Below are 17,568 nucleotides of genomic sequence, written 5' to 3'. Positions count from 1 at the left end.
CATTAAGTTGTTTGAATAATGATGCAAACAATGGAAACTCCATGTAGGAATATCAACAATATAGGAAAGACAGATTGCTACTTATTGTAAAGAAGATATTTCAGGTTGCAGACACGCTCAATTAAAAGACACATACATAAAGCTTTCGGACATAGCTTTCACCAGTAAAAGCAAGAGAGACATCACTCTCACACACACAAGCAAATACAACTCATGGACACATGACCGCCAACTATAGCATCTTGGGCCAGAATGCAACTATCACTTGGGATGCAAGCAGCAATCTGGAGGGAGCAGGGAAGGGGAAGGGGACAGTAGTGTACGCATGGGGCGAGAGACAAACACTGTCTCGTGGAATGTGCAGGAACTAGACTACCAACAGATACAGTGTCTGGGGTTTGTGGGGCAGGAAGGTGCGGAAAAAAAAGAGGAATGAGGAAGGATAGGCAGATGCATTGGCAGAGAGCTGAAATATAACAGGGTGGAAGGAGAGAATGGGGAGGAGATGATAGGACGGGGGGGGGGGGGATTGGTCCAGTTTAATTACAGGAGCAGAGAATGTGTTGTAAGGATAACTCCCATCTATGCAATTCAGAAAAGCTGGTGGTGGAGAGAAGGATCAAGATGGCTTGGGTACCAAAACAGCCATTGAAATCAAGTGTGTAGTGTTCAGCTGTATGTTGTGCCAGAGGCTGGTCTACTCTGCTCTTGACCATACAGTTGGCAGAGGCCAGTCATCCTGTTGGACAGCTGGTTGGTAGTCATACCAATATGAAAAGCTGTGCAATGATTGCAGAAGAGCTGGTAAATGACATGGCTGCTCTCATAGGTGGCCCATCAACTGATGGGGTAGGATAAACCTATGACAGCACTGGAATAAGAAATGCTGGGTGGGTGGATTGAGTAGGTTTTGCACATGAGTGTTCCACAGGGATATGATCCTTGTGGCAAGGGATTGGGATTGGGAGTGGCATAGGGACGGACTAGGATGTTTTGGAGGTTGGATAGGTGATGGAACACCACTTCAGGAGGGGTGAAAAGTATCTTAGGTGGGATGCCCCTCATTTCAGGGCATGATGATAGGTAATCAAAACCCTGGCAAAGGATGTGGTTCAGTTGTTCCATTCCAGAGTGGTACTGGGTGATGAAAGGGACACTCCTTTGTGAGCTGGTTCCTGGGGGTTGAGAGAGGATTGTGTATGCGAGAGGAAATGGCACACGAGATTTGTTTGCGGACTAGGTCTGGGGGACATAGGGGATACAGTCTGTCTGTGAAGGCCTTGCTGAAACCCTGAGCATACTGAGCAAGGGAGTATTTGTCACTGCATTCCCAGGTGACCAGGCTGCATCGGAGAGATTTTTTTGTGTGAAAGGGATGACAGCTGTCAAAATGCAGGTACTGTTGCCAACTGGTGGGTATAAGGTGGACAGAGGTGCAGACAGAGCCATCAGAGAGGAGGAGGTCAATATCTAGAAAGGTGGCACATGGATTGAGGACGACCCCATGAAACAAATGGGAGAGAAGGTGTTGAGGCTGCGAAGGAACGAAGATATGGTGTCTTGGCCCTGAGCCCAGATCATGGTGTCATCAATTAAACTGAACCAGACTAGGGGCTTGGTGTTTAAGGAGGCTAGGAAGACTCATAAAAAGGGTGGCTTAGGAGGGTGCAATGCAGGTGCCCATGGCTGTGCTATGGATTTGTTTACATATCTTCCCTTCACAAGAGAAGTAGCTGTGGATTAGGATAAAGTTAGTAAAGTGTATGAGGAATGATGTAGAGAGTTTGGAGCCTTTCCCTTGGGAAATGTGGGGTTCAATAGCAGTAAGACCATGGGCACGAGGAATGTTGGTGTATAGGGAGATGGTGTCAACAGTGACAATTAGGGATCCAGGAGATAAAGGGGGTGGGGATGGTGGAAAGTCAGTGAAGTAAACTGTTGGTATCTTTGACGTGGGAGGTTAGATTATGGGCAACTGGTTGGAGGTGTTGGTCAATAAGGGCTGAAATTCTTTCAGTGGGAGCACAATAACCAGCCACAATGTGGAGTCCAGGGTTGTTGAGTTTGTGGATTTTGAACAGCATGTAGAAGGTGGGTGCGCGGGCTGTCATAAAGGTGAAGGTGAAATGGATTCAGGGAAGATGGTCTGGGAAGGGCCTAAGGCTATAAGCAGGGATTGGAGTTTGTGTTGGACTTCTGGGATGGCATCTCTCTCATAGAGTTTATAGGCGAAGAAGTCAGATAACTGGTGGAGGCCTTCTGCCAGGTAGTCACAGCAATTCATAACAACAGTGGTGTCTACAGGTAAGGTGATTAGATCAGGATTCGTTTTGAGGTTGTGTATGGCTGTTCTTACTTCTACTGAAAGGTTGATATTCTGAGGAGGGGACCCAGGGAGGGATGATAGGTTCAGTTGGAGGTAAAGAATTCCTAGAAGGTAACCACCAGGTGGTTAGGGTGGGTGGGGTGGGGGGGGGGGGGGGTGGGAGGGAGGGGGGGGGCGCAGGATCATGGCTGGATGGGGATATGAACTGGAAGACACAGGGTTCAATGTTGAAATTAGGGTGGTTTTGGTTGGAGGGACTGATGGCAAAGAAGTGCTTCCATTGCAGGGATCATGAGATGGCAAGTATGCCTTTGACAAGTCCAACATGCTTAAATTGGGTCTAGGGCAAAAGATGACACCTTTGGATAGTACTGAAACTTCTGTGGAGCTGAGGGTTTTGGTCAAAATGTTAGTAACAGTGTTACAGGAATGTTTTGGCTCTGGATTTGTTGGAGGTTTGGTAGGGAGTTTTGTGGGATGTGTTAAGCTGAAAATTTCAGCTAGGCAGGGTTTAGCTGCTATGAGGGGTAGACAAGGAGGAACACTGTGGGTTGTGGGTGGGGTGCGATAGGGTTGGATAGTGGCACCCTGAGCTGGCAGTAGGATGTCAGCAGGTTGGATAACTTATCAAGGTGGTGTCTGGAAAGCTCCTCCAGGTGCTGGAGAGCAAGGGATTCAATTTCAGATATGTGATGTATGGAGGAGGAGGAGGAGGATATTAGTGTTTAACGTCCCTGAAAGAACCAGAGGTTGTACAGAGTTTCAGGGAGAGCATAAGGGAACAATTGAAAGGAATGGGGGAAAGAAATACAGTAGAAGAAGAATGGGTAGCTCTGAGGGATGAAGTAGTGAAGGCAGCAGACGATCAAGTAGGTAAAAAGAAGAGGGTTAGTAGAAATCCATGGGTAACAGAAGAAATATTGAATTTAATTGATGAAAGGAGAAAATATAAAAATGCAGTAAATGAAGCAGGCAAAAAGGAATACAAACGTCTCAAAAATGAGATCGACAGGAAGTGCAAAATGGCTAAGCAGGCATGGCTAGAGGACAAATGTAAGGATGTAGAGGCTTATCTCACTAGGGGTAAGATAGATACTGCCTACAGGAAAATTAAAGAGACCTTTGGAGATAAGAGAACCACATGTATGAACATCAAGAGCTCAGATGGAAACCCAGTTCTAAGCAAAGAAGGGAAAGCAGAAAGGTGGAAGGAGTATATAGAGGGTCTATACAAGGGCGATGCACTTGAGGACAATATTATGGAAACGGAAGAGGATGTAGATGAAGATGAAATGGGACATACGATACTGCGTGAAGAGTTTGACAGAGCACTGAAGGACCTGAGTCGAAACAAGGCCCCCGGAGTAGACAACATTCCATTGGAACTACTGACGGCCTTGGGAGAGCCAGTCCTGACAAAACTCTACCATCTGGTGAGCAAGATGTATGAAACAGGCGAAATACCCTCAGACTTCAAGAAGAATATAATAATTCCAATCCCAAAGAAAGCAGGTGTTGACAGATGTGAAAATTACCGAACAATCAGTTTAATAAGCCACAGCTGCAAAGTACTAACACGAATTCTTTACAGACGAATGGAAAAACTAGTAGAAGCCGACCTCGGGGAAGATCAGTTTGGATTCCGTAGAAATACTGGAACACGTGAGGCAATACTGACCTTACGACCTATCTTAGAAGAAAGATTAAGGAAAGGCAAACCTACGTTTCTAACATTTGTAGACTTAGAGAAAGCTTTTGACAATGTTGACTGGAATACTCTCTTTCAAATTCTAAAGTTGGCAGGGGTAAAATACAGGGAGCGAAAGGCTATCTACAATTTGTACAGAAACCAGATGGCAGTTATAAGAGTCGAGGGACATGAAAGGGAAGCAGTGGTTGGGAAGGGAGTAAGACAGGGTTGTAGCCTGTCCCCGATGTTATTCAATCTGTATATTGAGCAAGCAGTAAAGGAAACAAAAGAAAAGTTCGGAGTAGGTATTAAAATCCATGGAGAAGAAATAAAAACTTTGAGGTTCGCCGATGACATTGTAATTCTGTCAGAGACAGCAAAGGACTTGGAAGAGCAGTTGAACAGAATGGATGGTGTCTTGAAGGGAGGATATAAGATGAACATCAACAAAAGCAAAACGAGGATAATGGAATGTAGTCGAGTTAAGTCGGGTGATGCTGAGGGTATTAGATTAGGAAATATGACACTTAAAGTAGTAAAGGAGTTTTGCTATTTGGGGAGCAAAATAACTGATGATGGACGAAGTAGAGAGGATATAAAATGTAGACTGGCAATGGCAAGGAAAGTGTTTCTGAAGAAGAGAAATTTGTTAACATCGAGTATAGATTTAAGTGTCAGGAAGTTATTTGTGAAAGTATTTGTATGGAGTGTAGCCATGTATGGAAGTGAAACATGGACGGTAAATAGTTTGGACAAGAAGAGAATAGAAGCTTTTGAAATGTGGTGCTACAGAAGAATGCTGAAGATTAGATGGGTAGATCACATAACTAATGAGGAAGTATTGAATAGGATTGGGGAGAAGAGAAGTTTGTGGCACAACTTGACCAGAAGAAGGGATCGGTTGGTAGGACATGTTCTGAGGCATCAAGGGATCACCAATTTAGTATTGGAGGGCAGCGTGGAGGGTAAAAATCATAGGGGGAGACCAAGAGATGAATACACTAAGCAGATTCAGAAGGATGTAGGTTGCAGTAGGTACTGGGAGATGAAGAAGCTTGCACAGGATAGAGTAGCATGGAGAGCTGCATCAAACCAGTCTCAGGACTGAAGACCACAACAACAACAACAACGTCCCGTCGACAACAAGGTCATTAGAGACGGAGCGCAAGCTCGGGTGAGGGAAGGATGGGGAAGGAAATCGGCCGTGCCCTTCCAAAGGAACCATCCCAGCATTTGCCTGAGGCGATTTAGGGAAATCACGGAAAAACTAAGTCAGGATGGCCGGAGACGGGACTGAACCGTCATCCTCCAGAATGCGAGTCCAATGTGCTAACCACTGGGCCACCTCGCTCGGTGTGTGATGTATGGAGAAGGTACTGCCGAGTAGTAGTATCTTGCAGAGGGAGCAGAGGTGGTTATGGTATGCCTGTGCCTTGGAGATGTATTTTTGCAGTACCAGGGCTAGGGATTGGCAGAATATGAAGAGGTGTAGGTCACTGTGAAAGGAGGGATGGGATCCAGAGAAAGGAATCTTTACAGTTTGAGCATTTGGGGGAGTCCATGGTTTAGGCAGCATCTGAGAAACAGGACTTGGGACTGGATTTTAGCCACGGAAAGGGATACTTTTCTGAACTGGTGCAGAAAGATAGAGCAAGAGTCCACTGTGGCAAGAACAGTGTAAAGGAAATGAGTATTTCAATAATGAGAATTTCAGTGTGTCAAGAAACTGGTCAAACTTGAAAGACACATTCCACAGGCAGGTGATTGGGTACAGAACTAATATGTGATGCACTGATCTTCATAATCCTACTTGATATTTCATCAAACCAATGGAACTCTTTACTCCTTAGTGATTTAATAACTGATTCCATTTCATCTTCGCTAGTTTATTGTAGCTACATATGATATAATTGTCTCGGAACACAATCTTTTAGGAGCTTTGCATATTTACCTATCCCAATAAAATTTTGATGTAACCTGTCAACTACTGACAGGAAAGGGTCATTAAATATTTTGCATAACTCTTGTGGGTTACTAACAGCTTCATTCTCACATAAGAGAGGTGCAATATGTTGAGCATCCACATTCTGCCTTGATACCTCTTTGATCACTGACCATATATTTAACTTTATTCTGAGAGCTTTCTATTCTCTTGGCGAATGCATTGTTTTAGTAGTCTGATGATTCAGCTTCAGCACTTTGCAGTACTGCCTGTAATGAAATTCTGTAACTGAGCTGTGACTATCCATACTAAAATACAGCTTCTGTTTCTCCTACATGATATTCCAATGCCACTGGTTATCCAAACTGGTTGCTCATTAGTACTGCATATCTGCTTACAGTCATTCAATGGAAAAGAGTTATCAAATAAGTGATAAAGGTTTGGAGAAATCTATTATATTTGTGAATAAAGTTGTCTGTATTGATTTATTGGCAGATTTACCCTTTCAGATATGAATCTTCCTTGACTCCTTCCAGTATGGTATAACAAGCAATTACTAATTTTCCTCACACGGTACCATCAACCAGAGTACAATCTATGAAGATATTGTCTGTAATTGTGTTGATGTTTCACTGAACTTTAGTCGGAAAGTACACTGTCTATACTACGACTCAAATAAATCCATTAAAGTTCTTTCTCTGGAAACACGTCAAAAATTTTATACTGATATTACCCACACAAAACTAAGTAATTGTCTTTCTTAAAAAACCAGCACAGCACAGAGCCACATCCAAAGAGAAAAATACTGTATCTGGACTCGAGGGTCAGGGTGATTATAACTACTTTTCTGTCAAAAATTCAAACTATACTGCATGACCTTCAAATATTTCATCTTTATGATGTTCCGATATGTCCACTCTGTTACACAGAAAAATACACTTGTGTAAATGGCCAGTCCCACCTGTAAGGGATCTTTGCATAGAAATCAGGTAAGTTGTGCTCTATCATCTGTACTTCTACACTACATAAACAATGCTGTGAGATTCAAATTATGTGTGATTCAAGTTCCATTACAAATTTATTTACTCTACCTTTAATTTCCCACATATTTTGATGAAATAAGCTTACAAGCCTTCACATCTACAACTACAATTTACTTAACTAATGTCCAATATTTCTTTGACACACAAAAATGACAGTATAACCTGCATACATATGAGTACGTAGCCTAATGTTAAACAGAGGGAACAACTTGCATTATCTGTTGGTAATACATGTCAAAACACGTTGGACTGCTTGCAACAGAAAGAGAAAGTTGTAGGAAAAATAAATACATAAATAAAAATTGTTACCAGGTATCACACAACACTGGAGTCAATACGAAAAATCTGTGTTTTAGAGGAGGTCCGACACCATAATGCAAAGGGTTAACACGTATTGTAATATTAACAAGACCAGATACAGATCAGATGAAGGGCATGCGAAACAAAGCTCTGTGCTTTTAGGGTCATAGAGAAAATAAACAGTGGGTTACAAACATCACAGACAATCTATTGTTACCAATTGTAGTAACTTCTACTGTGAAAATTTATGAAATACTGGTTATAATAAATCACTAAGAACACCCCATAAAATATAAAATACAATAACAGTAGCAGCAAGCTAACATTAGACCTTTGTGAGTCAAAGAACCAACTACTACACAGACTAATAAACCGAAGCACTAGTGGAATGACTATATTTAACTACAAGTAATGGCACAAATGCACATCTCCACATCTAAGTATATATGGACGAAATACAGCAAATTTTCCCTCCAAATTTTTGAAAAGTGTCTGGATTTGTAGTTATTTTATTGAGACAACTGTACACTGCATTCCGTATCATTTATTAAATTCTCAACAACCTGATACATTTACATTTGTATTTACTAATATCTAATTAACTTTTCCATAAATATTTTTCTCAAAAGTCTATTAATTTAAGACAAAGTAGTAATTCAATCTCACTGTACCATTCTTTTATTTCATTCCTGGCTTGCAGTTGGTCCAGTGTGCTGTATCCAATTCTAAGCCAGCCTGCTCACTTGCTTGATTAAAATCTACAATTTTTCTATGTAGTAGGTGATAACTATATGGACTATTTAGTTCATTAGAGCAATTAGCCTTATGGGTCATTACTTTTAAACTTTTTTTTCACTCTCATTTCTTGTGAAGTAACATTCCAGTTTTTGGTAAACTGTGTCCCTCCACGTACAGCCTGTAAACAATTTTTCAAGTTCCTTTTGTATTATGACATCTCCAGCTTCAACTACCTCTACTGAAACACCTTCATTCTTAGGCACCTTTCCAGTCTTTGTGTCTCGAATGACTGTACAAACCTAATCTGGCACGACTGCTGGCGTGTCATTATTTTCATTATTAACTTCTTCTTCTATTCATACAAATATTTAAAGGTAACTTTAAATGTATGTGCAATTACCTCTCTGTTCTTAATTACGGTTCCATTCAACATCTTAGCTGATGAAATGTGGTGACTAACACATGTAAGTGCCTGTTTTGTTTTCTTCATAGTTTCATAGTTTTCAACATTTTTAACAAAACTGTATTGTATTTTTTTCACACTGTCCTGAAGACATTCCCAAATAATTTTGTTTAATTGACCATGTTCTTGGTTTTTGTTTGCCTGAAACTCTAACTTTCCTTTTGTTAATTGCCTTGTTCCATTTTTTCACAGTGTCACGATGTTTTTCTCTTTCCCTGAGTACCTTTGTAAAATAATTTTCCCTTCCCGTATAATTTTAACTTTCCAAGATGCTGAACCTTTTGTTTAATTTAATGCGGTGTGCCTCATTATTCTTAAATACATTCTTACAAGCAACATTTCTTATTTCCTACCAAATGAATCTGTTTCTTTCAAGCTTTGTACCAATTTCTATTCTGCATCTTATGAGTCTAATATTATTTGAATTTCTAAACTGCAGACTGTCCTATAACTAAGTCAGTTCAAATGGCAGGTGAAGGCAATGTCACAACACCTTCAACAGGATCACACCCAGCAAGCATTGTGATTTTTAAACAAGGCTTTGGGTTGAAGACATCTTTAGTTTGATCAAATACAGAAAATTTCACTTTTACTTTCATTTCACCCTTGCTTAATTTATTCATTACTTCACATCTTCAGGAAGAATGTGTTAAAAACAGAAATCATGATATTCTTGCCCATTTCTGTTGCCAGTTTGATTTGATATGAGTTCTTTTTTCCTTAATCGAGCTCAGATAACTTATTTATAACATTAACAAATGCACTTTCTTTATATTCTCTGGAGTAAAGAAATGTTAGTCATGAACTTAAAGAGTTCTTTTCAAGATAAAGGTAATGTAATTGAATATTCTTAGTATTAACTGTTCCTATACTGTAAATCAAGAAGGATTTTGCAATTGTTATCTTTTGTATAATATTTGCCCACTACCTTGCAGAATGTTGTGTGTTTAGATGTAACATTTGCAATGATGAGTCTACTGAGATTAAGTACATACCACTCAGTTTCATAATGCATTAATAGCAAGCATGTTGCAACAGGTTATTACGAAAACATACTACAGAACTACCAACAACCAACTGACTTGCACTCTTCGTGACTGTCAATTCATCTCCACAGGCCAAATTAAATCTATTTTCATGAATTTTTTATATGTTTCACATTTATCTTTTCATTTAATGTGGTATTAGGTCAACTTGCAGTTGGTATCATATTCAACCCTAACTAATCACCAGAGGTTGGGGGTGATGTCAAATCACCAATAAACACACTAGTATATCAGTCATGCATGTCAGCTAAAGGAGCGTTCTTAACTATCCAGTTTGTAAGTGTTATATCAACGAATGAGCGCAATGCTTATATGAAGTATATTTACAATTATGTTAAAAATTTGTACTAATCAGAACTGGATTATTTTCGGAATGGAGGATTTCCGTAGAGCAATCCATAAGAAGAGCAGTGGGATGGGTACACACGCATGCATTGATTTGATTTTTGATTTGATTTTAACAGGAGAGCTACAACAGCTTAGGTCTAACCCGCCACTGCCCACACCGAAACTAGGTTTATTGTGCGGTATCACTCCCTGTATATCTAGTAAAGCCAACCAGTGCCCTTAAATAGTGCAAGGAGTCCCTCTACCGGTTTTTTGTTAGACACAATTTCTTCTGGTCTAGTTGTCCCGAAGATTCTGTATCTTTTACTCTCCAATGCCATGCATTCAAAGATTAGGTGTGATGCAGTTTCTTCACCCTCATCACAGATCCTACATTTAGGGTCCTCTTCCATTATACCCATTGTGTGTAGGTGTTTTTTGAAGTTCCCATGGCCGGTCATCAGTCCAGTCATGAGTTTGATCTCTTTCCTGTTCAATCCCAGGATTACAGAGCTTCTTTTAAAACATGGCTTGGGCATCATTACCTTACCATGTTTTTGTTTATGTACCTTGGTCCAATATCCTACATGCTGTTTCCTAAGCCAGTTCCAGTTCTAATTTGATCATAGCCTTGGTGATTGTCAAGACAGGTTGTGGTCCAATAAATGGAGTTGTTGCCCCCATCCTAGCTAATCTATCGGCTTGTTCATTGCCACAGATCCCTGAGTGGCCAGGGACCCACACTAGGTACACCCTATTGCTTCCCCCTAGCTCCACCAGAGCCCTGTGACAATCTGCAACAATCTTAGATCTTGTTGCAGGAGCTGCCAATGATTTCAGGGCTGCCTGAATAGATGTAGATGCTATGATCATTGTAGCACCTACTCATATTCTCCTCCACACATGCCCTGATTGCAGTAATTTTGGCTTGGAACACAGAGGCCAGTTTCCCTAGAGAGATGCTGCTCTCCAGTCTTGGCTGAACCCCGTACAACCCTGCCCCAACGCCTTGATCTGTTTTCGACCAATCGGTGAACCAAACAATGTCCCCTGTACGGTGTCGAACTGTTTTCTCCCACTGCTCCCTACTTCCAATTATTATATTGTAAGGCTTGTTGAAGCAGTTAGGAGTTATTACATAGTCTGCGGGCATTTTCCCAGCCATACCTATATTTACCTCACTCACTATGTTAGTGTGTGATTCTGGATATCCAAATGAGACCCAGTTTTGGCCAGTTTTAAGTCTGTATGCCCCAGCTGCTGCCTCCATCTTAAACCCAAAAGTGAAGTGGAGGCATGTCCAGCATGGCTTCCATTCCAGCGGTTGGTGTGCTGCTAATTCCGCCCGTTATGGCTAAACAGGCCAATCTCTGCACCTTAGCAAGCTCTTTAGCAGCAACCCACTGTTCTACCTTCTTCCACCACACTACGGCCCTATAGGAAATCCTAGGTCTAACCACTGTGGTGTATATCCAGTGCATACCCCTGGGTCTTAGGCCCCAGTTTTTGCCACAAGCCCTCCTAGTACTCACAAAAGTGCTTTTTGCCTTGGAGCAGATACTCTTAATATGAGGGGTCCAAGAGAGCTTCTCATCCAAGGTTATCCCTAGAAATTTCACTGACACACACCTGCATGCTCGCAAGCAAGTGCACACGCACTCACGCGCGCACACACACACACACACGCGCGCGCGCGCGCGCGCCCGCACGCACACACGCACGCACGCACGCACGCACACCCACGCACGCACGCACACACACACACACACACACACACACACACACACACACACACACACACACACAGAGAGAGAGAGAGAGAGAGAGAGAGAGAGAGAGAGAGAGAGAGAGAGAGAGAGAGAGAGAGCACAATCTCAACAGTATTGAACTAAGTTTTTCACCATTACAGAAAAAGTAGAAAACTTATCTGTTTTTTTCTTAGGCTACAGAGGTTCAAACCAAACACCATGGGTCATTCAGAAACATATTCTGATATTCTGCATCTGTCATGAAGTCCACCTTCCAATGCCTTCAAGGGTATATTTTTCTTAAATCACACGTTGAAATAAGATTGACGCTATCAAAAATTATCCTTCCCTTCTGCATAAAAGAGTGCTATTCACATTCATTCTAAACTCCATAATTGTTTCTGTGACATGCTTAACTGAGTTACTTTAACCATATTAATAACCTGAGTAAGTAGCTCCATTGTAAAGCCCGTACTACACACACTGCAATTACTGAAAACTCAATTTCCAAGATTTGCAACCAAAAACTAAATTTTGCCCACAGGAAGACGACAAGAAAACCACCAACTAAACAGTAAGCTTTTGATATACTTTTATATTAGCAAAACTGTCACTACAAAATTTTTATCCAATATTCTGTCACTGAGTATGGAGTGGAAAATAACAATGGTGATTTAGTTACCTGTTCATAATTCATCTACATCCTTCAATCCAACATGAATGCCTCTGTATTTGATAACTGCTCACTAGGATTCTCAACATCATCATCATTCACACTGCTCTCTTCTCCCACTCTGTCACTTCCATAGTCTTCAATCTTCCCTTTTCTATTCATATTCTGCATCAACATTATTTGTGTATGTAAGCCCAGTTCGCTATTTCATATTTTTTAGATTTGAGTAGCCCAGATGCAAAAGCCGGTGAATGCATTTTTCGTCGATTTTTGAGTTGGACATATTGGCGTACAAATTTTTTCAGAACTTACACAATGGAATAGATTTCAGGGTACAAAACCCACTATACAATGTTGAAAATGGCCATAGAAAATTGTGTTTGCTTACAAAAGCCACTAACTTCAGATACAAAGCTCGCTAAATGTCCAACATTTGCAAAACCTGCAAACTTCAACAGGAATGGCAGTCGCCATGCCACATCCAGATGCAAAGCTAGCAAACTGACATCAGACTTCCCAACACGGACATTCAAAGCTACCTTTCAGTTTGTTATGATTAGAGGGGATATTTTTCTTATTCAGAGTTAGGTTGGCTGTGTTGTAGTGAACGCTTAGACAACATTGAAGCTATCACTGCTGAAGCATTGCTAAAATATACACCAGTAAACACAGTTCAGCTGATCAGGAGGGTGTCTGTTGATGTATTTGCATGCGTGTTTGAAGAAAATGCGTGATTTTGTGGATGGTTTAAACGTAGAAGATGGTACAGTAGCGTAGTCCAACCAATACAATGGACAATTGCTGCAAAACTGAAACTGGTAGCAATCTGGCAAAAAAGTAAGCGTGTAGTCCATAACAACACTAACGAAAATTTGTGTTAAGTGCAGTAGATCTCACAGGAAGCAGCACGAAGTGCTCTCAAGCAAGCATAGATGTGCTATGCACTACAATTACACTGTTGCCAGATTAGTTTCAGTTTCACAGGAATTATCCAATGGAGAGGATTTTAAGTGAGCACTGGGAGAGTGGTTGTTGGCAGTAAAACACAAAATTTTCCACCAATCATGTGGTCTAATCACACCTTTTCATAAATGCTACCTGATTTTTTTTTTTAATTTCGCTCATCATGCTTACTACTCCTTTTATTTTTGCATGTACAGACTTCTGCCTACTTTCCAAGACCCATGATGTGGTTCCCCCTCCCACCCTCATTGCCTTTTACTGCTTCTACATACTTAAGCATAGGATTTTGTTTAAGATACAAACCCAAGGCCTTCCCAGAGATGCCTGATGGTAAATATCCCTTCATAAAATTAAGATATAACAAACTTATCATGCAAAATGTACGAAAAATTCACTGAACGTTTTACAGAAACGAACCCTATGGGGCAGAGCAACTAAATAGCTCAGCATGTCTCTACCACATTCCCTAAAAGATGATCTGGTGAGAACAAATAAAGGAAATGAACCATCACCACTCATTGTTCTTTATCAAAAAAGAGGGGGTGAGGAGATCACAAATGTATCTACGTGCAAAGCAGTCTTTTTGTCAATTTTACAAATTAAGAAAGATAGGATTACCAGGCTGTACCACAAATTTTAACATGATGCAAATTCCCATTGAGACAAGAGGAGGCGACAGAAGAACAATGTTGTTTGAAGTGAGAAAAGAAAAAGAGTGAAAAATGATATTAAGAAGTTCATCGCCTTAAGATGTCTCTACTCACAAGGAGCCAACACCCAAAAAGTCTATTTACATAATGAACTGAGCATAACGAAGATATGGACCGTGTACTGAGAAGAAAACCCTGAAAAGCTGTCAAATACTATTACTATAAGAGCATTTTTTGACAAGATTTCAATACTGGCTTTGGTATCCCATATGTTGATACCTGCTCAACATGTTCAACACTGGAAAATAACATTGAAGTGGAAAAATGAAGCGCCGCAAAGGAGAGCCTGCAAACCCAGCTCAAAGTCCACAATATGAGAACTGACATATTCTACACAAAGCTGAAAGAAAATAACAAGGAAGAAATAACTCTTAGCTATGACTGTCAAAAGAATCTAGTACTACCAAAGGTACTAGATCAAGTGGCCTATTATTCCCATCAGGCATACCTTTACAACTTTACAGTCTGCCAGAGTTCCGCCAGAACACTGAAACAGTGTTTTTTGTACATATGGCTGAAACACAAATAATCCAAAGTATCAAACCAAACAGTGTCAATGTTTCAACACAGACTACCTCACCTAAATTTCAAAGAAGCGAAAAAACTTCGGTTATTTTCCGACGGAGTTGGGTGTCAGAATAAAACCAGGACAATGATCGGCATGTTATGTTACTGGCTTCTTCTCAGAGCTCTTGACAATGTAGAAGAAATAGAACTGTGGTTTCCAATGGTGAGCCACTCATTTACCCCACCAGGCAAGATTTTTGATAACACCGAAAGACAACTTCGCACGTTGAGCATCATTGAAAACTCGTCTGTATACATTCAGCACACTGAGAAATTTGCAACTGTAGTGTATTTAAGACAAAATGAATACCCTGTTCAAGAGTGGAAAGAATACACGAAAGGCTCAGTGAAAGTTACTGGTACTTCAAGGTTCAAAAAGCCACGAAAATTGTGTTCACAAAAAGCAAAAACAAGAAGATTTATCTAGTTTGTGGAGAGCCCTCCTACAGTTTTGAAGCTGGAGAGGGGAAGACCATTTTGAAGAAGGCAAAAAGTTTCAACAATACAAATGGACTAACACCAATCACAGCAGGTGTAGAACTTCCAGAAGCGAAGCTTGGAGAAGTCAAAAAGCTTTTGGAGCTTCAAATTGTTGAAGACTGAGCAACCAATTACAAACTCAATTTCTACACCGACATGTTTGAAGGGCAGAAAGGCACTCCCCGAGTCACACCAGTCACTGCCAACCCTCAGAACAAGGAAGAAGCTGGAAGCGATTCTGAGTTGATGGACAATGTTGAGGTCGATGGTACTTAAAAGCAATTTTCACCCAATTTCACTTTCTAGACTTTTTGTTACTGTTTTAGCTATGATGCAACTTTCCGCCAATTATTTCATTTCTAAAATTTTGTCAATGTTTTACTAAGAAGCAATTTGGAGTTTATTTTATTTTCTACAATATCTTGTAATGTCAAAAGCACAGAGGTATGTTTTTTTAAAAAAAAACAAAAAGAAACACAAAACCTAATGTTGAACATTCATTTTTGTTCTCTTTTTGACATCAAACAAGTCAGTTTTTCCTGGTAAAATAATATCACTTTCACATTTTTACATATCAGTTTTGTAGGATTGTATTCTCTTTATATTCACAGTAATTAAATTCCTTCCTCCTATCATTCCTTACATATCACTGAATAGTGGGTTTTGCAAACAGAATGTTTATTTCACAATTGAATTTATATGTTTGCAAAACCCACTAACTGCATGAATTGTGTGCAAAAACTGCTAAGTCAATGTTTCACTTAATATTTTAACATGCAATACACGACTGCAAAAAAAGAAAGGAAATCTTTAACTTTAATAGTTTGGATGTGAAAGGTTTTCCCAATTATCTCAGTTTTGCTTATCATGCAGTTAGTGGCTTTTGCATATGGGCTACTCATTTATTCCTTTCTTTAGCGTGCTTATTTTTATCCTTCCTCTTTTTCCCTCTGCTCCATTTTACCTTCATTCCTTGATCCCCCCCCCCCCCCCACTCATTCATATCTTGCCCACACACAGTTTTCTATTTGATTTTCTTTCTTATTTACATATGCACCTTGTTATTTGTTTCACTCCCATATTTAATTTATCAATTCATTAGTTCATAATCAGTCTATTCGTACAACTGTTGGCTTTTTTGAAAAGATACAAATACTTGTTACGGACTTGATATTGGAATTCCACATGGTAATGGCATTCATAAAATGCCTTGTACCAAACATATTTCAACCAACAGAATACAAGAAAGAGAATATTGTACAAGTGTGTGCGCTCGGTACCAAATAAGACCCACAGGGGATACTGCATTTATACAAAGGGCAACACAAACAGTTACGAGTTTATCTGACCCATGTGAAAGCACCACAGAAACACTGACAAAACTTGTAGTAGTGGACACTTGAAGACAAATACAAGCCATCTCATTAAATCTACTTATAAAGTGTCAATGAGCAGCTAGAAATATACTAGAAATATACCATTCCCGTAGGGATCACGAGGACAAGAACAGATTAATTACAGCACATACAGAGGTGCTAAGCAATCATTCTTCCAACTTTTCATACATGAATGGGATAGGACAAAGCAGTAGTCACTGGCACAATGAGAAGCATCCTCTACCATGCACTTCGCAGTGGTTCGGAGAGCATAGATGGAGATGTAGGTCCTTACCTTAACAGGGATAAAGAAATTGTTGTGTATGCCTGGAAAGAGAAGCTGTACACTAACACCTTTTTCTTCAACTTTAGTGACAACACTTGGCACAATAAGATCTTTCTCAAGTGCTTCCCAACCAACAGTGTTATCAGTTCTTGATGCCCACCACTGTAAATGAAAACATACCAAAAGTCATATAAAACTCTAGGCCAACTCCATTAATTATACAATATAAATATATTTTGTACAGATATCTACTAACATCGGCAGAAATCAGACAAATCTGCAACTATAGTACAGCTACCATAATATAACATAAAGTTAATCTCCATAAGTGGTGTGTGGTGTGTGTGTGTGTGTGTGTGGAGAGGGACGGGGAGGTGGGCCATGGGGAATTAGCAAAAACAATAAAAGGGAATGGAACTCAAAACATGCTGTGCACTGAAGAATGCGCATCCAAAAGCCGAGCTCCAATATTTGATCACTTATTTACATGTCCAGTGACGACAAATATTTTTTACAAGTTTTCTCAAAATGCACACAGTCAGGAATATTTCTGAATCTCTTACATTAGATTGGCTAACAAATTTTGGAACTGTAACATTGATGATGATACAACTCTTAGCTCTGAAAAAAGAATTGATTCAAATGCTCGTCCAGTTCTCACTCCTCTTTATGTGCCTTTTGACAACTGAGCATTTCTGCCAGTCAACGAGTTGTTACTTTTACTCCCAAATTATTTATAAAAGTCATTGATGTATTTCGGTCCACAGAGTAAGACTGCTGCATTAAATTTTGGAACTTTTGACAAGAAGTATTAATTTCTGAAAGAAAATACATAGCAGTAATTGATGACATAACGATCCTTCAATTATTCAGATTATTTACTCCATAAA

At 40.0% G+C, this 17,568-nt stretch overlaps 1 protein-coding gene across 2 annotated transcripts in view; it reads right to left on the bottom strand.

The window, feature by feature from the left end:
• LOC124788100 (protein RRP5 homolog) overlaps positions 1-17,568 on the bottom strand; it is a 178,824-nt gene that overhangs the window by 90,300 nt on the left and 70,956 nt on the right. For both annotated transcript variants that reach the window (XM_047255215.1, XM_047255216.1), the window contains one exon: positions 16,688-16,840. In XM_047255215.1, the coding sequence (XP_047111171.1) occupies positions 16,688-16,840 (153 nt within the window). The remainder of the gene's footprint in view (positions 1-16,687; positions 16,841-17,568) is intronic.

The sequence above is a fragment of the Schistocerca piceifrons genome, chromosome 3 (genome assembly GCF_021461385.2).
Source record: "Schistocerca piceifrons isolate TAMUIC-IGC-003096 chromosome 3, iqSchPice1.1, whole genome shotgun sequence".
Classification (NCBI taxonomy): domain Eukaryota; kingdom Metazoa; phylum Arthropoda; class Insecta; order Orthoptera; family Acrididae; genus Schistocerca; species Schistocerca piceifrons.
Note: the sequence above shows the minus strand (reverse complement) of the source record. Positions and strands in the feature narration are given on the sequence as shown.